General features: G+C 46.9%; 1 protein-coding gene across 42 annotated transcripts in view; it reads right to left on the bottom strand.

The window, feature by feature from the left end:
* Positions 1 to 22,371, bottom strand: part of LOC119160740 (peptidyl-prolyl cis-trans isomerase-like 3) — a 96,806-nt gene extending 74,435 nt beyond the window's left edge. For 4 of the 42 annotated variants that reach the window (XR_012887786.1, XM_075881020.1, XM_075881014.1 and 1 more), the window contains exons 1-4: positions 21,964 to 22,123; positions 21,807 to 21,881; positions 11,799 to 11,902; positions 3,621 to 3,911 (exon numbers count right to left, since the gene is read on the bottom strand). Coding sequence is in view for 31 of the 42 variants with exons in the window: in XM_075881020.1 (XP_075737135.1) it covers positions 3,621 to 3,911; positions 11,799 to 11,902; positions 21,807 to 21,825 (414 nt within the window). In the remaining 11 variants the exon portion in view is untranslated. Of the gene's footprint in view, positions 1 to 3,620; positions 3,912 to 11,774; positions 11,903 to 21,806 lie in introns of those variants that run through there. The other 38 variants (XM_075881038.1, XM_075881039.1, XR_012887787.1 and 35 more) reach the window with 37 other exon arrangements.
* Positions 22,372 to 24,061: the final 1,690 nt, after the last annotated feature.

The raw sequence follows: 24,061 nt of genomic DNA, 5'->3' as shown, positions 1-24,061 counted from the left end.
GAGGAGAAAGTGCACTTGTGCCTCAGAGTGGATCCGTACACACTGCGACCCAGAACGAACAATACCTCAGATATATCTGCCATCCCAGAGGTGTCACACAGTGACATCAAGAACTATTTGGTTTTCAGCACCAAGTTTATAACTTAGGCCAATTGAAGGCTTTCAAATCAGTGGAAGTGCACAACTACTTCACCAGCAGCTGGGAAAAAAGCCTGTCTGTAAGCGACCCTAAAGTGTCTGCTTCGCGACCCTAGAGTGGTCGTCATTGCAGAGGTAAGTTTAATGCTTCATTAAATTCATACAAACGCCAGCCCCGAGTTATAAAACAGCAATGCATGAACGCTGCCTAATCAACAAATGCTGATGTTTGCACTCAGTTCCCCCGTGAGTACATCGATATGCTCACGCAGGGGCGCATTTTTTTTATCACGCCTTCCCATTTGCGAGTTGCTGTTTCTTTTGTCATAAACATAGAAAAATGTAAGTGAATGTGAACGTAGTACTTATAATTTAGTCACTGCATATGAACTGTCATCGAGAGGGAGCCGCAGTCAGTTTCATCTACACGAACCAGCGCCTTGTTTTTGTTCAACAGAGGAAATGCGCAATGAAATTTCAAAATGGCAGAAGAGAAAATTAAGGATAAAAGTGGATATATACTCATTCACGTAGGTCATGGATGATTTGCTCGGGACAGAAGGTTCATAATGCAGCATTCTTTGCTTTTTCGTTAACAGGTGAATGGGCAGCGGCGGCAGCACACGTCTGCGACGCCGGCTCAGCTGCTGCTTCCCCGATCGCCATGTTGGCATGTCGTCGGCGCCGTTCGAACTCCACTTCCCACTTATCGTGACAATGTTTTTTCTCGCGCTCATGCCACGCAGCGCCTGTATGCTTAGAGCCGCAGCTGAGTTGCACAGAAGGTGCCCAATCTGAGTTCGTCTCGTCGAACAATGCGGACGGCTTTTACAAATCTAAGAGCATCCACGTTTATTATTGTCTTTTTTAACCTTCTTCGAAGTGAGCTCCACACACAAACATTGTCGTTTTGTTTGTCGGAATGCGCACACTTTTTTTTTATGCATGCCAGCCAGGTCCTCCGACTGCTGGCGCTGAGCCTTTTCGTACGCTCGCACTGGTCTTCAATAACGTTTAGTATTCAAAATAATCTCATATTTGTGGGCTGCTTCTTTCTTCTGCAACTGTCGCTAGGAATATAGCAGCCTACAATTGCGCATAAAACCATTATAGAAGAAGAAACTCGCAGCTCCAACGAGACACGGCTGAGCAAGGCCTGACCATGGTTCATCAAAATGGCCAGCGACGTCAAGTGACTTACAGTGGCGATCAAAATTTTGGAGACTACGGGAACGCGTGGCAAACAGCACCGCAGTGCCTTTTCCCGGCTACGAGAAAAGCTCGAGAGTGCGCACTGCGCAAGTGCATCCTTTTTAGCTACCAGCCTGCGCTTTTGCTCCCTTGAACTGCATGCACACCAAAATACCAAGAAATTGCAAGGTGTCACTTTTGCAGTCACCGCAGAAGCACCGAGTGATATATTGTGACAAAAATATGTAACTTGTAGAGGTAGTGCTCGCTGCGTGCCACTTCTATGCCTTCGTTCCAAACGTTCTGTGGCGGCGGAAACACGCGTGTTTCGCCAAGAGACAGCCCTGCTCGGTAATCTCATCACTTGTGTCGACTAAAAAATAACTGACGCAGTTTGCGTGTTTTCGCTGCCACAGAGCGTCTGGAACCAAGGAGCAAAAACGGCACACACCGATCACTGTCACTACAAATTTAATATTTTGGTTGCGATGTCATAGCTCAGTGCTTCGGCAGTGCCTGCAAAAGAGACTCCTTATGACTTTTCTGCCGTTCCGGTGTGCGCGCAGTTCAAGGAAGCAAAAACGCAGGCTGGCAGGTAGAAAAGAATGTGCATGCGCAGTGCGCTCTCAAGCTTCTTTCGTAGCCATGAGAAGGCGCCGCGGTGTTGTTCGCCACAGGCTCCCATGGTAGAGTGTACTAGAAGTGTTGAGTGCGTGACCGCGCCTCACCGCCTGATGGCTTCCACGTTGCCCTTAACGGCCGCGCTGCAGTCGAATAGTTCTGAAAGAGCCGCGCACCACACGCAGGAACTGCTATGCGCTTCAGCTCCTCCGGCGGGCTTTTTTAATGCAAAATTCTTCTTAACTGCTCATCATTTATGTCCACAAATGACATCATAACCCTTAAAGTATGACCCGCCAATCTACTGAATTTGACCTCTATAAAAGATCTTGTGAGATATAGAAAATTATTTAGAAAGGGCGTGTCTTATTCCGATTTCTTCTGTCCTAACTCTTTCTTCGTTGGTTAGGCATCTACAATATCGTTACAGAAATACAATATCGTTACAGAAATGAAGTAAAGAAAAAGGAAGGACACAATCAGCTGTCCCAAACAGCCATTGTGACTCTTGCCTGAGGCTTTTCCTCTGTAAAAGCATTTTGTACAGAAGTCACTGACCCCGTAACATATTGGTGAGAGGTGCTGGGTAACCATCAAGCAACAGAGCTCCACAGTGGACGTCGCATCGCTTTTCCAGCCATGGCCAATGCTGAGCCCCTCGCATCAACGACAGCGTCTCCAACGAACATGGCGTCGCAACTATACGTTTTCACGCCACTTAAGGATCCCGGTACATTCTGCGGGACTGATGGCATCGACGTTGACGATTGGCTGGCCATGTTCGAATGAGTGAGTGTGCCGAACAGATGGAATACCACACTTCAGTTGGCTAATGTGCTGTTTTACTTGAGAGGCACGGCCAAGGTATGGTATGAAAACAACGAAGAAGAACTCACAAGCTGAGACCAATGCAAAGAAAAGATGCGAGAAGTGTTTGGCAAAACCGCCAGTCGTAAGATCGCCGCCAAAAAGGAATTGGCCTGCCGTGCCCAATCTCCAACGGAATCATACCTCGCATACATTCAAAATGTGCTGGCCCTCTGCCAAAAGACGGAAAGCGACATGACAGGCGGTGACAAGGTCGGGAATGTCCTCAAAGGGTTTGCCGACGACGCGTTCAATCTCCTGATGTGCAAGGTCTATTTCACCGTGGACTCGATCATCAAAGAGTGTCGTCAGTTTGAGCAAGTTAAAAGTCGCCGCATTCTGCAAACATTCACCCGACTTCCAAACACCGCTGCAACATCGACTTGCGAGGACCAGTCCGCACCACAACGTCCGTCGCCGCCTGGAGAACTGACACACATTGTTCGTCGCGAATTGGAAGCGATGGCGCCCTCGGCATTCTATTCGTGCAGTACCGATACCACTCCTGTTACTGTTCCTCTTGTTCAAGCCATCGTGCGCCAGGAGCTTGAAAACGTCGGAGTACATTCCGTGTGCCATGTCACTGCGCCCAGAGTCAGCGAACGCCCTTTCGCGATTCCGTCCTCCAACCGACGGTTTTCTCCACGTACCCGCGACCCGGCTGAGTGGCGAACTGCAGATAACCGCCCTATAAGTTTCAACTGCCGCCGCGTTGGACATATTGCTCGTTACTGCCGCAACACGAGGTCCTCGGCACCTCGTGCAATGACTTCTACGACCCATATCGACAGTACCACTCACACCTTTTCACCTGCTGAAGAGTCCAATGCCGTTGACCAATCTCGGAACACTGGGTACAGCCGCTCGCCTTCACCACGTGGAGCACCAGTCTCGTTCGCCGCAAATACGCCGTCCATCATCCCGTTCGCCGCAGTCACTGCGCTTCTCGTTCCTCGTGGCTTCCGGCCGCATCGTCTCGGGAAAACTGAGAATTGCAGCCCCTGGAGGTGGTGCTGCAGTGACGACTTCCGCAGCAAATCCTCTCTCCATTCCCACCAGACGAAGTGTAATAGACATTGAAGTAGACGGCGTACCTGTACAAGCAATTGTATACACCAGCGCAAGCATTTCGGTCATGAGTTCAAGCCTACGCACACATTTAAAGAAGTTCTGACACCAGCGGCTGCACAAATGCTCGGTGTGACCGATGGCGGCATGCCGATGGTTCTCAGTCTGTGCGCTGCCCGCTTAAGTATAAAGGACCACACTACTTCTGTCATTTTAGCCGTGATTGACCACTGCCCTTATGACGTTATGCTAGGCCTGGACTTCTTGTCGAATCATTCTGCTCTTATTGACTGTGCTACCGGCGTCCTTCAGCTAGAGATGCCTCAGATAGTCGCTGAACCTTACACTGCCATGCCGCGCCTGTGCTCTCTCCAGGATGTACAACTGTCACCTCAGGCAGCCACCTACCTCGTTTTGAGCGCCTGCCACAGGTTTGCAATGGTCAATATGCCCGGCTTCCTCTCGCCGACATCCTTTTGAGCCACAACATCGCCATTCCCCGTACGCTTGCGACTGTTACTGACAACTGTACCTCGCTCCTACTTCTCGATTTCACCTTGTGCCCTCAAGTGCTTCCTCGTGGCATGTTCTTGGCCAGATAATCTAATGCTGACGAATTTGAAATAGCGGCTCTCACCATCAAGATTGATTTACTTCAGTCTCCTGTAGATAACAGCACCTGTTCTCTGCCAAATCGTTTCTCGAAGATGATTGCACCCGATTTCAATCCTGCGCAAGCCAACGACATCCATCGCCTTCTCACGTCATATACCGACATTTTTTATTTCGACGACAGACCTCTAGGGCGAACATCCAGTGTTTAGCACCGTATAAACATTGGTGATGCCAGTCCTATTCGCCAATGCCCCTATCGTGTCTCCCGCACTGAGCGCAGAGTTATACAATCTGAAGTTGACAAAAAGCTCGACAAAGGTGTAATAGAACTATCAAGTACTCCTTGGGCTTCTTCTGTCGTCCTTGAGAAAAAAAATTACGGTACCTAGCGCTTCTGCGTTGACTATCGCCACCTCAGGAAGATCACGCGAAAAGACGTATACCTGCGACCACACATCGATGACGCGTTAGACTGCTTGCACGGCGCTACATACTTCTCGTCTAGTGATCTTCGGTCCAGCTACTGGCAGATTTCTGTCGATCAGATGGACCGCGAGAAGACGGCCTTCATTACACCAGATGGTTTATACCAGTTTAAGGTCATGCCTTTTGGACTACGTAACGCCCCTGCCACATTCGAACGAATGATGGATTCTCTCCTGCATGGTTATAAGTGGTCTTTTTGTCTCTGTTATCTAGACAATGTGATAGTCTTTTCATATACTTTCGATAGCCACCTGACCCGTCTCGCTGCAATTCTCGCAGTCTTCAGAACAGCTGGGCTACAACTCAACTCCAAGAAATGCCAATTTGGCCGCTGCAGATTACCATTCTGGGCCATCTTGTAAACGCCGATGGCGTCCAACCAGATCCCGAAAAGATCCGCGCCGTCCGTAGCTTTCCGGTGCCCCGTTCTACATCCGACGTCCGGAACTTCATCGGCTTATGTTCCTACTTTCGTCTTTTTGTGAAAAACTTCGCCGACGTTGCCAGGCCACTCACAGATTTGCCGAAGAGGGACACCACATCCTCATGGGGCCCTGAGCAGGCTCAAGCGTTCACCGCTCTCATCGGCTACTTAACTACGCCCCCCATGCTTGCCCACTTTAATCCTTCTGCTGGCACAGAAGTTCGCACCGAAGCCAGTGGCCACAGTATTGGCGCAGTTCTCGCTCAGCGGCACCACGACAGACAGTGCGTCATAGCTTACGCCAGTCGCCTGCTTTCTCCCCCTGAGAAGAATTATTCCATCACCGAGAGAGAGTGTTTAGCTTTATTTTGGGCCGTCGTCAAGTTCCAGCCACATTTACCATATTTATACGGTCGAATATTCTCAGTCGTTATGGACCACCAAGCCCTCTGCTGGCTGACTTCTCTGTCTGGCCGTTTGCACAAGGACGCAGACTTTCTTTCTCGTAATCCGGTGAATCCTCCTGATCACGTTGCGACTGACCTGGAGAACAGCGTAATGGTGTTTACTGACATCGGCGATACGCGCATTGAACAACGACGGGATGAGGCAGTGCACACTATCATTGACGCCATCCAGTCTGACAGCCATGACGCTGCATCCTGTATGTTCGTGCTGCATGACGGCATCCTCTACCGCCGCAACGTCAGCGCTGAAGGCCCTAAACTTCTGCTTGTCATTCCTCATCATCTACGGCCTGCCATACTTGAACAACTTCAAGACGCACCAACAGCGAAACACCTCGGTCTTTCCCGCACATTATTATTTTTATTTATTTACTTATTTATTTATTCATACTGTCAGCCCAAGGGCCAAGACAGGAGTTGGGGTTACATATCTGGCACGTACAAAGAACATATGTGTAAACAAGTTTCACACTGTACGCTCAAGATGCACACTATATGGAAATAACAAAAACAAAAACGCAAAACTATATCAGAATACATCCCGCATAGGTCACGGATAAAAGAAACATGTTCGAATACATTTCGTACACGTCACCAAAAAGAGAAAAAAGATTTGAAGTAATATAGTACATATTGAACATATTGATATAGTACATTGAACATATTCAACCGACAAGAAACAAGCAATTTGGTTACAAATATTCTGACAAAGCCTTTTCGAACCTTTGTAAATCGCAATGTTCGACTATGCATTGAGGTAATTGATTCCAGTCATCGATGCTCCGAACCAAAAACGAATACTTGAATAAATCTGTTCTGTAGCTAAGGGGTGTGATATGTTTCGAGTGTTTTGTTCTGGATGTGGTAAATGGCTGTAGTGCGATGTGTTCCTTTAGGTGAACTTTGTAGTCTCCATTGAGTATCTGAAAAAAGAATATCAGTCGATGATGTTGCATTTTTCGTTTCACCGTCATTAAACCGGCTCTGTCTCTAAGCTCACTAATAGATTGATTGATTGATTTGTGGGGTTCAACGTCCCAAAACCACCATATAGCTATGAGAGACGCCGTAGTGGAGGGCTCCGGAAATTTCGACCACCTGGGGTTCTTTAACGTGCACCCAAATCTGAGCACGCGGGCCTACAACATTTCCGCCTGCATCGGAAATACAGTTGCCGCAGCCGGGATTCGATCCCGCGACCTGCAAGTCAGCAGCCGAGTACCTTAGCCACTAGACCACCGCGGCGGGGCGCTCACTAACAGACTGAGTTCTGGAATAGGAGTTGAAGATGAACCTTAAGGCTTTGTTTTGTATACGCTCACATTTTAGTGCATTTGTTTTGGTGTATGGTTCTCACAGATGACTTGACTAGGTCAGTACTGGAAGAATAGTCATTTTATACGCCATCGTTTTAGCTTCCGGGGTGGCATCGTGAAGTTTTCGTCGTAACGACCAAAGTTTACACATGGCTTTATGCAAACACTGTCAACATGCATGGACCAGTTCAAGTCATGTGTAAGATGAACACCTAGATACTTATCATTCTTTACTTCAGTCAGCATTGTCAACATACGACCACATGTGACGTCAGTTTTTCTGGCCAGGACATTACCGCAGCGTGCGTCGATATGTTGTCACTTGCGACCTCTGCCAGCACTGGAAAAGACTTTCTTTGCTGCCAACTGGACATCTTCAACCAATTTAAGTCCCCTCTGAACCATTTCATCGCGTGAAACTTGACCTTTTTGGCCCTTTTCCGATGACGACACTGGGAAATAAATGGATTGCCGTCGTCGACACAGATTATGCGACCAGTTATGCAATAACAAAGGTCATGACAACCCTTACACCACGGTGCGACAGCTGCTTACGGACCGCGGCCACTCTTTCTTGTCCAAAGTTGTGGGCGACCTCCTTCGATCGCGTGCTACAGCGCATAAGCTATCTACCGCCTACCATGCGCAAACTAATGGCCTAACTGAATGTCTCAACCGCACCCTCACAGAGATGCTTTTGATGTACGTCTCTCAAGATCATCGTGACTGAGACACCACGTTGGCCTATATGACTTTCGCATATAATTCCTCTCTACATGACACCATGAGATTCTCACCTTTTTATCTTTTGTATGGTCGCTACTTCATATTGCTATTTGAGAACACCTTACCTCTCAAGCCATCTGCTTCCGAGTATGCTCGCGAAGCCATTGATCGGGCTCACATGGCTTGTCAAGTTGCCCAGTCTCGTCTCACCAGGTCACAGGATATGCAAAAAGCCCGCTACGACCACCGGCATCGTAATATAACGTTTGCCCCAGGTGACCGCATGCTCCTCTGGTCACCATGTCGCCGTGTAGGTCTCTCCGAAAAACTTTTGTCTCGATACGCAGGACCCTATTTAATTTAATATTACCTCAAGTTAGCAACGTCAACTACGAGATAGCGCCACTCCATTCCAATACGTCACCAAGTTCGCCACTTGTTGACATTGTCCATGTTTCACGCCTGAAACCCTACTTCTGTCGCACTTCTCCGGACTCGCACCAAGACGGCACTCCAGCACCCGGGGGTCCTGTTACGGAAATGAAGTAAAGGAAGAGGAAGGACACAATCAGCTGAGAGGCGCGCGAGTGTGCCAATCAGCCATTGTGACTCTTGCCTGTGGCTTTTCCTCTGTAAAAGCATTTTGTACAGAAGTCACCGACCCTGTAACAATATTCAGAATAATTGAGCCGATTTATTGGAAGTTCGCTATGGTCAGAAAGCAGTGAGATGACAAAAAAATACTGTGTCAAACACACACAGACCCAGGAGGCCGTGAGTAGAGAGGGGAGAGAAAGAGAACCTGAACCCCCTATACCATAAAATTTTTTCGCAATTTAACTTTTCAAAATATACTAAAATTCCCCCTCCCCCGCCCCCTTAGAAAAAAAAGTTCCTGGGTAGCCCAGCAAAGAACGTTTACAGTTGGTGAAGCTGAATATAGCGTGTCTCTGTAGAAATGCACACTGTGAATTTCACCTTTTTGACAAAATGACGTCTCAAAACTAGTTCAAGTCCAACATAGTCACACGAGCAATGCACTGCGTAAAAATAGCGGCTGTTCTAGGGGCCATTACATGGATATTGTTAATAATGAAGTGGTAACGTGTGACTTAAATGAGTGTACTTGTGTGTGTGGGGGGGGGGGGGGGGGTGTTTACTGTGTACATATATAAGTTAAATTTCTCAAAACAAAATGCACCACTGCTGAAACTTAATAGAAGAGCTACACTAATACAAAACATCGTCATAAATTTAATAAACAATTGTATCGGGCCAGTTGGTAAGGATCCATCTTGCTAGGAAGTGCAGCCACGATTACACAGAACACACAACACAAGCGCTTAAGTGCTAAGCGCTTGTGTTGTGTGCTGCGCTTCCTAGCAAGATCGTCATAAATTTGCTGGCTTGCAATGGCATTTCGTCAACAGAATATTTGGAAAGCAGCACAATTTAGCTGTAGATACAAAATGAGAACTGATTAAAGTGAATTTACGCAGATCGACAGATTGATGCAGATTGACAGACAGGCTACATATATAACAGGCACATTTAATATGTTTAGGATAACCCCTTTTTCGCGTAGAGTTCATGACTCGGATGTACACGCGTTCCTTCAGCTCGGCTCCCAGTCTCGGCCGCCTGGTATTATAAGCACATCAAGCTTGCATAAAAGAAGCAAAGTAAGCACGCAATTAAAACAAGATAAGCCTTTCAGAAAGCATCATTATCATCTTCCGCAAAACTTGCATGATAAAACTGAGACGTCGTCACCGACATAAATTTTGTGACAACGTTACTTATACTCCGGTTTCTCATGAAACAATTGAGAGCATGTGGACTGATATTGTCATGTGCTTGAGGCAAGAAAGACTGCGATAGTTGTGCATGTGCTTGAGGTCTATGGAAAGGACGAACAAGAAAAACTCGCTTGAGCGTTCTATTAAAAAACCCAAGTAACCACGGATATCTGCTGGCTATTCATTATGAATACAAATATCTGGCCATATGGATATCCAACGGACGTACTGTGAAAATCCATGTCCCATGTGGCTGTTTTCTGGACATCCGAACTGGATGTCTGACTGGACCTTAAGTTTCGAACATTGACTGGCTGTCCATATTAGGACAAGCCAAGGATATGTGTATTTGCTCATCGATTATTGTAAAATTAAAATGTAGTGAAAATATATATATCTGCCAAATCCCGGGTGACAATCTTGTAAAATTTCATTAAAAATGCTACTATAAAATTCATTCAAACTTCGGCACACACATTTTATCGCAGGATTCCAAATAATCTTGCTTCATGCGGCAAAACAATTTGGTTGATTCAATATGTGTATTGTACGTCACAAAAAACAATGTATTTAGTGTTATTATTATCGCATCTCAACTGACATAAATGCGAATCGAGTGCGTCATAGCAGTCATCATGTAGGCAAACTTTCATGCATCAGCCTCGACATTTCTCAACAAGCGATGCACTGCAGTTGCTAAGATTCCTCGAACGTACACGTCATGCTAGCCATGCCCCTCTGGATGTGTTGGGAGAGAACACGCGCCATTGTGCCTATTGTCCCGAAACCTGCTTGACCAGCGGCGCACAGAAAAAAGTAGCGCGGGAAAAACCGCGCCGCACTTATGTATGCTGAGCCGATCTCCGAGAGGCAGAAAGCAGATTTTTTTTTCAAGTGCGCCCTTGTGGACATTAACAGCAATATGTGAATTACGAAGGATTACTCTTTTACTCTTTTACAAGAAACACCGAAACGAGGCCCGAGCCCACCACTGTTTTCGGCAGAGATTACCACGGCAAGCAGCAGCAACCCCTCTCACTCACACAACACAGATAAGGCCATGTGTTACATATCTGTTCTTTAGGTCTCATATCGGTCATTTATCTATTCTTACCACGCGTTAACTATTGCCCATCATTTGTATAAGCCTTGCTAATACGTGGCATGTTTCCAGTTCTTAATTTGCTCGCATATTCCTTGCAATTAACCGATTTAGGACGAGCACGTGGTCAGTGTCTCTGCACCTTCTTTAGAAGCGTGTGCTACACCCAATAGTTTTTCTCCTGTGCTTGTCCGTATGTACGTATTGCAGTTACTAGAATAACATTGCCATAAACACATGCGAGTTGGTTTTGTTGCTAATCAATTATTCAACTCACAAAGAAGCAATTGCTGCCGCCTAAGAAGTCATCGCACTTGAAGGTGGAAGGGCATTGAACACTGAAATCTTGTAAGACTTTGTGTACACACTTTCACAATCGCGGCTGTGGACTATGGTTTGATTGTTCTTGAAAGCCCGCTTGGACCTCTCTTTTTTTTTTTTTGAGATTCATTTGCAGCAGGAAATCTCCCGCGGAAAAAAGACAGGCCTTCGAGGCTGAGTGGGTACGTTACTCTCACGAAAGGTTTTTCTTGAATATGCACTAGCTATATACACAAACACTATATATGTATATACTCTCGAAGGGCCTGTCAATGTCCATGTTGGATATCTTAGAGGAATGTCGTGAACATACAAATTTGTTACCCTTATACATCTAATGTACGTCCACCGTACATACAGTGTACATCCGTGGACATGTGATGGATGTTCGAAATATCTGAAATGTACGTCCTGTCGTATGCCAACCGGATATCCGTGGTTACTTGGGAAGAGATTGACATGCTTGTGGTATCCTTGTCTCCTCGGCAAGACCTCTGTTTTGACCTCATCACACTGGTGGGGGTGCTGGAGCCTGCAACCTGATGCAAGGCGGCCTTGCTCGGACTCGTTCACCTAGTCCAGAGACTCAACCCCTCGTCACCAATATGATGCACCAATTCAGTCGGCACCTACTGGGCCTCAGTCCGGAGTCTGCACCTGTTCTGCCACAAGCATGGGAGCTCCTCCTAAAACATCTGAAGTTATCCTTCCATCGCAGACAGCTCTTCCCTCGCATGTGACTCTCGAACATCCTGGCGTTTCTGAAATTGTTTGCAGAGAAGAGTATGAGGATGTCGAAGACTGGCACGAACGTGTCGCTATATCCAATAACTGGAGTGAACAACAAAAACTTAGCCACGCATATTTAGCACTGGAAAATAGCACTTGTATGTAGTATGAGAACCGCGAGGCTACTTTCCAATCTTGGGACGATTTCCGTCGAAAGCTACTTGACACATACCTGAACTCTGACCGACGGGATCGTGCACAGCAACTGATCCAAGCCGCCGCCATTTACGCAAAGGGTATGAACCGTCACCTAATGCAGGGCGGGGCATTAAGGAATCGGTGTTTGCGGGCCTCGTACGAAATCCGCCTATAACAGTGGACGAATTCCTAAGAGAGACGACTATCATCAAGCACACACTGCAACAATGGTGTCAAAACTTTGACAGCCTGCCGAACCATACGGCGGTAAGTGTGCAGCTCAGAAATCTGCCATCTGTGAAAGTTCCCCGAGACAAATGATCAGAGAAATACTGCACGAGGAACTTCGAGCCCTCTATGTTCCTCTTACCCAAATGCATGTCGCATCTGCTACCGAAATCATCCGTCAGGAGTTGAAGCAAGCCTTTACACCACTCACACTAAGTCCTGAGCCACATCCAGCGAGCTATGCTGATGTGGTCCACCGTCCTCCATTGTCATTTGAGACGACGCCCCTCCAGCCAAGACCCGCTGCCGTGCCTTGGTAGTAATGAGATTCTATAAGACGACCACCAGTTCGCCCAACTGACTTATGACACACGGCCGATCGTCGACCTATTTGCTTCCGCCGCGGGAAATCAGGACACATTGCCCGCTATTGCCGTCAAGAGGATTCCGGGTTCGGCAACTTTTCTCGTCCTGCTTCTTTCCACTTTGAAGACCATCACGCCCACTACGCCAATCAACTGACCAGCCAAGCAACTTCACCGCGTCGCTGGCGATCTCCATCACCTGCGTGCCACACTTCCCCGAACCATCGGGGCTACGCAGATGTCACCAGAGGCTGTTCGCCTAGCCCACGCCGGGGAAACTGACTGCTGCGACCTTCGGGGGCGAGATTGCCAATTGTCGAGACACCGCAAAGTCCCCCCTACCACAGCAAAAAAATCTAAAGTCAAGGACGATGAATACGATGACGAATACTAATGCTGATGAAGTGGTACGTGCCGATCTTGTAGTTCCCATAGACGGACATCACGTTGGCACTGACTTCTTAATCATGTGAAAAGAGCTCACCGACCGCCTTAGAAAGGTTTATACAATGTGGACAGGGCCGCACATAAGTAGTGCTGGTGGTCAGCTGATGACTCCCACGGGTAAATGCACTGCTCGACTTCGCATAGGCGATTCCAGCTTTGTCGCCACATTTGTCCTGTTGTCTGAATGTTGTAAAGGGCTAATTTTGAGCATGGACTTTCTAAAAGATCATCACGCTGTTATCAACATTTCTGAATATATGGTGACGTTTTGCACACATCCGTGTGTCCACAACAGCAGTGACGAACCACACAACCGTTGGCGAATAACCGACGATGCGACGCTCCGACGGAGATCCCGCTGTCTTGTGTCGGTGTCCAGTGGATGGCCTAGTTATAAGGATGTCATAGCGGAGCACATAGTTGCACTTTTGCTTACGCAAGGCATTTCCATCGCAAGAGGCATTCTGGCACTTACTGATGGACAGGCAGAGGTGCTCCTCACAAACTTCAGCAACGAGCCTCGTCAAATCCAGAAGGGCACCGCAATAGCCTGCTATGACGATGTGGACCAAGCCGGGGATCGTTCTGACGCAACTGTCCCTGCTTCGACAACTTTGTGGGTAGACATCCGCTTCATGCTGCCACCCTCCGATAGGAAGCGCCTGCTTGAACTGATACACCAATTCGAAGACTGTTTTTCGTCTACGTCAAAGGTCCAGCAAAAACCATTGACCAAGCACCGAATCATTACTGAAGACATCTCGCGACCGATTCGGCAGAATCGCTACTGCATAGCTCTGAAAGAATGCGAGGAGATTCAGGAACAGGTGCAGAAGATGCTCGAGGAAGAAGTCATACAACCTTCGAAAAGTCTTTGGGCGTCCCCGTGGTTTTGGTAAAAAAAAAAAAGAGAGCAGCTTGCGCTTCTGCATAGATTATCGCAAGTTGAACTAAGTAACGAAGAAAAACATCTATCTACTGCCTCGCATAGACGATTCACTTGATCAGCTGCATTATGAGCGCTATTTTTCATGAATGGACCTGTGAAGTGGCTACTGGCAGATAGAGGTCGACAAGAGAGATCGTGAAAAAACTGCTTTTGTAACGCCCGATGGCTTCAACGAATTTAAGGTGCTTCCTTTCGGATTGTGCTCGGCGCCAGTCACTTTTCAGCGTCTCATGAACACCGTGCTATATGGCCTGAAGTGGCAAGTGTGCTTGGTCTATCTGGACGATGTTATTCTATTCTTGGCAACATTCGAGGAACATCTAAGCCATTAATTCACTGTCCTCCAAGCCACACGTTTGGCCAGCCTTACTTTAAAACCCGAAAAATGGCCTTTTGGTTTCAATAAACTGAGGTACCTAAGTCACGTCGTCAGTTGAGGGTGTTCGACCTGACCCGGCCAAAGTAGACGTCATAGCAAAATTTCCTACACCACACGACAAAAAGGCCGTGAGGCACTTCTTAAGGCTGTGCGCTTATTACCGACGGTTTATCGGGGACCTTTCGTCTGTTGCAGCACCACTGACACGACTCGTAAGTGAGGACGTCTACTTCCTCTGGGGTTGAACAGGAGCAAATGGCATTCAATAAACTACGGCAATGCCTGCAAACACCTCCTGTCCTTGCACACTTTGACCAAGAAGCCCCTACAGCACTTCACACTGACGCCAACAATGTGGGTCTGGGTGCCGTTCTGGTGCAGTGGCAAGATGGCTGTGAAAAAGTAATAGCCTACGCCAGCAGAACTCTCTCTCGCACAGAGGAGAACTACTCAATCAGCGAGAAGGAGTGTCTCGCAAGGTGTGGGCGGTCATCAAATTTTGCCCATATTTGTACAGCCACCCATTCAAGGTTGTTAGCGATCATCACACTCTGTGCTGGTTCACCAACCTTGAAGATCGATCAGCCCGTTTGGTGCGCTGAAGTCTTAGGCTTCAGGAGTTCGACACGACCATGATCTATAAATCTAGGAAGAGGCACACTTACGCCAACTGTCTCTCACAGTCGCCAGTTGAGCCTGTCGCTCCTGATGACATGAACATTGATGCGGCATTCTTGGGAGTTATCAACACGACCACTATTGCAAGAGAGCAGTGCAGTGACCCTGAGCTGTTACCACTAATTGATTATTTAGAAGGACGATGTGAAGACGTGGCACGGTTTTTTGCTGAGGACTGCCGTCTTTTTGCTTGCGGAACGATGTTCTCTATAGGAAAAACTTCTCTCCAACCGGCAGCGCCCACTTGCTCGTTGTGCCTGCATCCTTTCGAAAAGAATTTATGAAAGCGTGTCATAATGAAGCCACTTCTGGTCATATAGGCTACACCCGAACATTGTGCCAACTTCAATCCAAGTACTACTGGCGAAAGCTACCTGCTGCTGTATTGTTTCCACTGATTACCTCTCTCGTTATGCGGACACTAAAGCTATGCAGCGCAGCACAGCAGCAGAAGCCGCTCAATTCTTCATCGAAAACATCGTCCTTCGGCATGGCGCTACAACAGCAGTGATCACAGACAGAGCACCTGCCTTCACCGCGGAACTTTTGGAGTCGGTTCTCAGACTCAGTGGTACAGCTCACCGAAGAACAACGGCACATTACCCACAGACAAACGGACTGACGGAGCGCCACAATAGGTCCCTTACAGACATGCTCTGCATGTACATTGACACGGAACATGAAAACTGGGATCAGATATTGCCGTACGTGACCTTTGGTTATAATACCGCTCTACAAGAAACCACTGGAATGACACCATTCAGTGTGATTCATGGCCGCGAAGTGACGACGTCGCAATGTTGCCGGATGAGTGTGACGACATCCATACAGACGCCGAAGAATTCACTCAGCGCACCAAGGAAGCTAGACAGCTCGCGCGCGCACCTGTCATCAGCAGCATAAAATGCACAACGGTGCGACCCCCGACACAAGTTCATTAGCTACTCACCAGGTGACAATATGAGAAACAGTGCCCTGAATATCGTAGCCGACAGCGAGCGTATGATTTAACTGCAGTTTTGATACTTCTCTCTTCGTAGTTCGCCAGTAGCCACTTATGATGTAGCGCATGTCAAAGCGCTATTTAAGTGACAAGCTAGGCGGATCCATGCAAATTCCGATAATACATGTTTTTTTTTTGTTTTTTTTTCTCTTTCTTTGTGTTGGCAGGTCCTTGAAACAGAGAATGCCTCGACACAATTTCAGCGTGCCTGCGCATTCACTCCTGTACCATGCGCGTAGCAGGTGTGCATACAGTGAAAAAGGCTCAGAAACTCATTAAACGCAAGAAAAAGGAGCAATTAGCTTTTGCAAAATACAGTGCACGCGCTCACAATGCAGACGGTCTTGAGATCTTCAGTACCATGTGGCTACAGCGCCGCTGTTACTGTCACTCGCCGAAAAATCGGCGCAAATGCGGCGGGGCCGCCTCGTTCACTCCACTGCCCTTTTCTAGTACACTGTACCCATGGTCTCCAAAATTTTGATCTCTACTGCGTGCAAGCTATGTATGCATAGTGTTCATGTGATGTCACTTCCGTCATTGTCGTCCTCTCCTGCCATGCGTGGGTACCTTCCTGGGTACCTATGGCAGTTCACGTGCTGCAGAGCGGTTTGTTGGTGGCTAGTCATCTGTTACTGTGTACAATGTTAAAAGGGAAGCATTGTGGTTTTTTTAGTTGTTGTACCTTAATGAGCTCGTCGGATCAGAAGGCCTCGCTTGTTCACTCGATACGAGACCAGAAAATCAAGAAGTGCAACACGTATACCAGCCACTGTGTACACCAGCTGCCCGCCACGATCTACGAGGGCCCATTATCTCACTTTCACTACAAACACTACAAACTGCGTGGCCCAAGAACAAATGAAAGCCTCGAGCCGCAATTTTAAAAGTGAATGAGCGAAGCGCAGCAGCTCCCATCGAAAACGAGTTGTGCAAAGCTAGGCAAGTTAACAAGAGATATAATATTAATATATTGCTGTGGCCCACGCCACCAAAGTAGCAGCACCTCCCCCCCTCCAAGTGTATCAAACAGTGCTGATGTTGAGCCTCTCCGATTAAAACTTGTGGAAACAGCCGAGGAAAATATTATGCGAGGCAGATAGAGACTTCGCGTGGTGCGTACTGCGGTAATGCCGGTCATCACTTTTTTTTCGCGTATGTTTTGACACCTGTTTCATCTTGTATTTTACTTTTGTTGTATGCTAATGTACAGTGAAGTCCCTGATAATGGAGATCGTGGTAGGGAATTAATTAACGAATTTTTGAAAATCCTGACCCACCAACTCGAACAAATCCGCTTTACTTCAAAGTGAACTAATATTGCCTCGCATCTATTTTCACAGTTTATTTCAATGCAATACCCAAATTTCCACGATCTCCATCACGATTTTAACCGCCTCCCTGACACGCTGATTGTGCGCGCAGTGACCGCAAACAAGTTTGTATGTACAGTATCTTGGTAAGCTATCTCTGTTTGCAGGTAAGTGCTTGTATGTGGCACTTACCCGTAATGAAGTTACACCTGAAGATACAAATATCACCGAGTTTCTTCAAGTAGTTTTTGTTAATCCGCGCCAGCCAAACACGCTGGTACTATGCGGAAAATCGCAATGTGCGTTCTAGATTTTAAGTAATAACTTTCGGCGAAGAAACACCCCGAAGCTCTGCTCCCTCTTCGTGGACTACTAAATCAACTTGCCTCACTAGCAGCTGATAATTGCTCAAACTTGCATCGTGAGGCAAAACTAAACGGGCGCAAGCACGAGGAAACAACACAGCAGCGGTAAGTGACAGAGTCGGTAGGTATCCAAGCATGTCGGTGGCACATTTCGGAAGTGACGAAGGGGCGCTGCGTGACGCACGTGCACACTATGTATTCTAGCAACCCTAATAGACCTCTACTAGGGTACGTCACAGCGTGACGTCACCGGTGCACGTGCAAGACGGTGGTTGGCAAAACACTTCCGCCGGTGGCTGAGTGGGGTGCAGTTTCTCGGTGCTTGGGGCAAGTTTTTCTTTTCTTTTTGAAAGCTTAATATTCATCTCACAATGGCAACATTAGCTGTGGTATGTGTCAGAGAACATCTAGGTGTGTGGTAAAGTGCATGATAAAACATTTGCCAAATTGGCTGGCCCCTGATCTCTGAGAAGTGAACACACATGGCGGCCTGTACGAGGAACAGCAGTATTGTTTTCGAGAATGTGCAGTGTTGACTGTGGCGTATAGTGTACGTTGAAAGACATCGACATATTGGTTCACTTTTACGGGCGGTGAAACTGAAAATATGGTGCGTGGTGTGTGCATTGTGAATAATGCGATGTGTCCTGTTTGTGAAAACACTGGTACTTGTTGTGGGCCGGTTGCAGTAACCGGTTGTCGATGGAACTTCACGATCTGACATACTTTAGTCAAGGTAACAATGCATTTGAAACGATCATCTGCGAGTGGGTACATCTCAGCGTATGCGCGGCGTGCAGAAAAATAAATGATCTCCGGGTGATATATACGTGCATGATCTATAAGCATGTTGTACATTGCCGAAATCTGCAAATACGCTTCACCAGGGCTATAACTCGTATTATCGGATACCTGATACGTGTTAATGCTAACAGCGGAGATTTTCGTTTATTATCTACTTTGCACTTTTACGACTCGATCCTTATGAAGTGACAATGCACATTACAAGTTTCTGTATCAAGCCTAAAGTTACGAAAACACGTTATAGGTGTCAAATGCAGTAAGGTAACTGTTCCAGATAATATATTATTAAGTTGTCGGGTTTAGATCACATAAATTTTCACTAGGTTATTAGGGAGTTTTTGAATAGGGTCCCCAAAAGTTTGGGGCCCCAAAGCCTTTTGCGTATGGATGCTTTGAGTCAAGCAGGAGCGATGAGATTTTGAATAGGGTTTGCCGCTCTTTGGAAACTCCCCCTATTCTTAGTCACTCTGATCTTGGCCGAGAGCTGTCACTTCAGTGGGTGCCGTCACATTTTGGGCAGGCTTGGGTTTGGGTTTTGCGCATGCGCAGTGGCTTTGACATTATTTCTTTGGGGCCCGTAATCGAAAACTCCCTGTTGAGAAACACAGCTGCAGAATTTCACTTTCATCTTTACGAAGATATGTTAACGTCAGCCTAACGCACGGCAAGAAGCCTTTTTTTTTTTCATTCATCTCCGATCCCACTTTTGCGCAATGAGTGAGGATCTTATCTATGACGTCGCGCACAACAGCTCAAAACCATGCTGCTGCCAATTGTGTACCTCGTTTAAAACTGCCTTACACATGCCACGATAGAAATCGAATAAGTTTACATCCATGCCACGCAAATATTTTTCAAAGTGCCAGTCACCGTGTACATTCAGAAGGTTCGCTTTTGAAAAATATCAGATTTTTTTATGGCTGCCATCTACGCGGGGAGCCCACTGCGTGTTAGTCGCGTCTCTCAGTACTCTAAATAAAGTTTCTCCATCCATCCATCTACAGCGAACAAACGTCCACACCATGAACAGTGACCCTTCCGCAACCCCCTTCTTTCAAAAGCTGTGACTTTAGAACATAGCAATGTCAAAATTTCTGTCAAAAGAATGCAGATACACAGCTGCGATATGCAGAAAGATGCCGCCGGCGAACTTTTTTGCCAACCAGTCCCTGCTCTGAGAAATGGTATGGTGGGCGGGGTGCCCGCAGTGACGTCACACTGTTTACAAACAGGGAGAGGTCTATTTTGGCTGGGACAGCTGGGCGGAGCCTACGCATCACAACATCGCTACAACAAACCTACATATGTCGACAGCACCTACCTCTGTTTACAAACATGTACTAGGTCTATAGAGTGCGCTGGTGTGCAGTTTTGCCTAGCGTTACTGTATATGCTGCCTATAGACGGCTTCGCCAGAGCCTGCTGATCTCTAGCAACATAGTGCGTTCACCGAAAAACCACCCCTGGAAGCTTCCGGTTTCTCTTGTGTTTGCGTAGTTTTAGCGCTTGTTGCTGGCCGTGGCTGCTTGTGTTCCGATGTTTTATGCGGATAAAATTATTCCTTGAAGCGCTTGCAACTCGAGCACAGCTGTGTAAACCAGGATGCCGTCTACATGCCTAAATTAATTTTATATGCTAGTCAAAATTCTGTTTTCTGACAGATGACAATAGAAAGAGCGCCTGCATTGTAGTAATCACGCGAGAAAACTAGATTCCCACTAAGAGCACGTAGATTTGTTCTGCACTTCCCCAAAGGCAATGTAAAGCTTAGCGCACACTGATGGCACAGAGGTGATACTCAGACGGACTAGTCGAAGGCCGCCGTTACTGGGAATACATTAGTCTGTCATCTTCCACCCGTGACAGATAAGTGTACTGACACGGGAAATGGGTAGCGAAACGTGGAAGCTAACACTGAAGATCCATCGCAAAGGTGTTTATTTTATAGTTTGGGCTATATAAATGATGCATACTGTTCGAAACAACACGGGACACAAAGTAGCGGCGCTTAACATTGATCGCCGCACAGTGTACGTCATGGTGTTCACGTTTCGTTGCATTTGATTTTTTTTAAGTGACGTCGGCGAGTGAGCCCTCATCTGTGAGAGAAAATGATTAATTAACATCGCCGCATTCGAGCTCATTTAGTTTTTGGGTGTGAACATGCGCTGCCGGCTTAGGTAGGTTCAACTTGAAAATTTGGTTCATCGTGAGTAAAACATTATAGTTCTGCGAGCGATTCCGATCCCCGCTGATCTCTTTAAAAAGTGACCGGTGTGACACGGGCGCTGAAAAAAGCGTTTTATCCTGAGGTTGTGTGCATAGACGAAAATACAAATATGTTCGGGTTTCAACAGGAGGAAGGTTTTCAGTTCTAGTCGAAAAGCTCAATTGAAGAACTTCACTTTTCTCCTGCACATCGACGTTGTGGGTACGCTTTGAGGACGTGGACAGCGAAAGACAGGTGTGCGCTGTCAATTCTCGGTCCGCGTCTTCAAAGCGCATCCACATCGTCGACATACAGAACCAACTGGCCCAATTGAGTTCGCTGACAAACTTGTCCTGCAATTTATGCTTTTTCTGTTTGTATAGGCACGACCACTATCGGAAATAAAACGAAGCAGGGGCCGCGCTCATCGGAAGGACACGACGAATATTTGGCGCGGCGCCCTTCGGCCACTCGAGCCGCGTTACTTGCAGCAGTGGCCGCGCCTGTGCCTGCCATGTGTTACGTCGAGCCCCTTCATGTAGCCACTAGACGTTGCTCCAAACACATCCTAAGTCATGCGCCAGAAATAATAGAGCAGCAAACTCAAACACACCACGAATACACCACCGGAACTATTGAAAAAGCATTGCCGGAAGTGCCGCCCCAGAAACCTACCAGGGTAAGCCGTTCGGCGCGAACCAGTTTGTTTACAAACACAGAAACCGTCTATAGGTAGCATATACAGTAACTTTAGTTTTGCCCACAGCTCCCGTGCTCTGTTTTACGTTTGAGCAAACTTCCCTTGCAGCCTCGTTGATGTTTCGTGACATCTTTAAGGCGCATCATCTAGCGACCAAACCAATAAATACGACAGGTGATGTCGACGGAGCTCAAGACAGAACACCAATTGGCACCTTGCAGAGTCATGCATGGGCTAGGCTACTTAAGCAATGTAGCCTATCCAGACGCTATAAAAGCTGTTATACTTGAGCACATACCTCGGTTGTCTTCGGACATGCTTCGCAAAACAGCTCGACCTTTATGTCACCTAGGTCCGTGTGCAGCGTAACCGACTGAAACACAAGTATTCCCACCAAATTTCATGCAATTATATGCATAAACTTAAAGCGTCTCTCGAGCGATCAAATTACGCACCATCCTACACGCGAACTTCTTCCTTCAAGAAACACCGATACACTACCATCACAGCTACCATTTAGAGAAGGTATACTATACCTTTGACAACGAAATTTTCGAACATAACGGTTGCGGTGGCATTGTGAACTAACTTATCCGACCTAGAGACGGCGCTAGTAGACCTATCATCATCGGTAGACCTTGCACCAGCGGCTAGATGGAGCAAGGCATAGAGTTTTCCAATTTGAGAAACTTTATGGCGCAAGGTCGAGCAGGTCATAGAGTTTTCCAAAATTACCAGGAGGGAACTCTGACGCTGCGATCGTTCAGCGACCATGGGTACAGTCAATGCCTCCTCAAGAAAGATACCTGAGGCATCGAGTTTCTCAATATCAACTAGAGCAACGTTTCTAGACTAGGTAAGTTGCAAAACTAAGCGATGTTGCGCGGCGCGGCTGCTGCCAGCGACAAATGTGGCGCTGCTGTCGCATCCAGATTCACTCACTGCATGCTCGCTCACAGAACACCTAGCTCGCTCGTGTCACTCCCGTAAGGTCCATCGCTGTGCATGTTGCAGTGCGTCGATATCTGTTGGAAGCTTTTTTCTGCGTGAACATTTTTGGGCTTCAGCGTGCCCTTTTCTGCTTTAAATGTGTTGCGTGTTTTCATCATGTCCGGATGTTGCGTCCTCGGCAGTAAAGTAGCTACGGGAAATCAGAGACACCACATTTCTTTTGTGCCCACGTGTACCTGAACAGCAAGAGGTACGGGACCACGCTATTCCTTGTGCGGATAAGAAAGTGTCCAGCACCTCACGTGTGTGTGATATGCACTTTCATGTGAAGGACATCCTGAAAACTTTCACTCACGTCATATGGTAAGAAGGTACAAATCGCAAGAGGAAAGTGGGACCTCGTCGAAAGATGCGTTCCACGAATATTCCCGAATTTGCCCGCTTACCTTTGTCGTGGGGCCCGCGACGAAAAAGGGAAAGCTGCTCGATAGGAGTGGGGTATTTTCCAGAATATCATTAGCGAAAAAGAATAGACTATCTCTGAGCACTGAGCTCGAAGACAGTGAAATAAGTCTCGACATGCCGTCAACTAGTGGTGTCATTTCGCTTCAAGACATAGAAAACGTTTTTTTTTTTTGCATGCTGGCGGAACGTTGTTGAGAATGGCGAGACAAAACTTCTTGTGGTATTTCAAGGGCTCAAAGAAAAGAAAGAGCGCTATTTGTGGAGAAATGCATTGTCGTCGCAGAAGACATGACAGTCACCATTAGCAGCCGTCACTATCGCTTAGCCAAGTCGCCTGGCAAAGCAGATACCATCATCCAATGGACAGAACTTCTAGAGGACATAGAAAAGCTGCAAGTGTGTTCATGTTGTCCCAATGCGTCAGCAGGCAGACTCGTGAGTAATGACTACGAAGTGCTCACCGATACACCCAAAGTGCGGTCTCTGCTCGAAGCTTTGGCTGCAGCTGTGTTAACAGGTTTCATTAGAGGAACTCCAGAAGAAGCAGAGGGAAGACATGCTCAAGAAAATGGCCGCACGCGTAGCCTTTCGATGGTCTAAGTTGCTAAAGAATGTGACTGACATGAAAAAAAAAAAAAAGCTGACTACTTAACCAGACAAAAGCCACAAGATTGCGCCACATAGTTCTAATTTTTATTTTCAAGACCGAGAACCACAGCCACAAAAGAGGATGCCAGATATTGTAATTGGGTTTTTCGCGTCTAAAAATCTATTGCGAACGTACATCAACTAGCAACTAACCGACAGACTCGTATGTTATGCTATATTTATTTATTTTCACATACTGTTAACCCTTTGCAGGGTTATTACAGGAGTGGGAGCGAAGGGGAACAAAAGAAAAACAGAAAACATTCACATCAATAGTAACAATCAATTTTGGACCGAGCAGCCTTTCTCAACAAGTTCAAATTAAGGAGGCTGCATGTACGAGTTAAAGTGGTAGTGGGCGCATTAATCATATTTTACACCCGTAGAAAAGAAAAGAAGGATAATAAATCATAGCTGTAAAAGTTGGTGCAAATACAAATGTTGGCAAGCAAGTCAATTCAAGGAAGTACACAAGGAAATGAAAAATAC

Source organism: Rhipicephalus microplus, chromosome X, assembly GCF_043290135.1.
Source record: "Rhipicephalus microplus isolate Deutch F79 chromosome X, USDA_Rmic, whole genome shotgun sequence".
NCBI classification, from domain to species: domain Eukaryota; kingdom Metazoa; phylum Arthropoda; class Arachnida; order Ixodida; family Ixodidae; genus Rhipicephalus; species Rhipicephalus microplus.
This window is presented reverse-complemented; position numbering and strand designations above follow the sequence as displayed.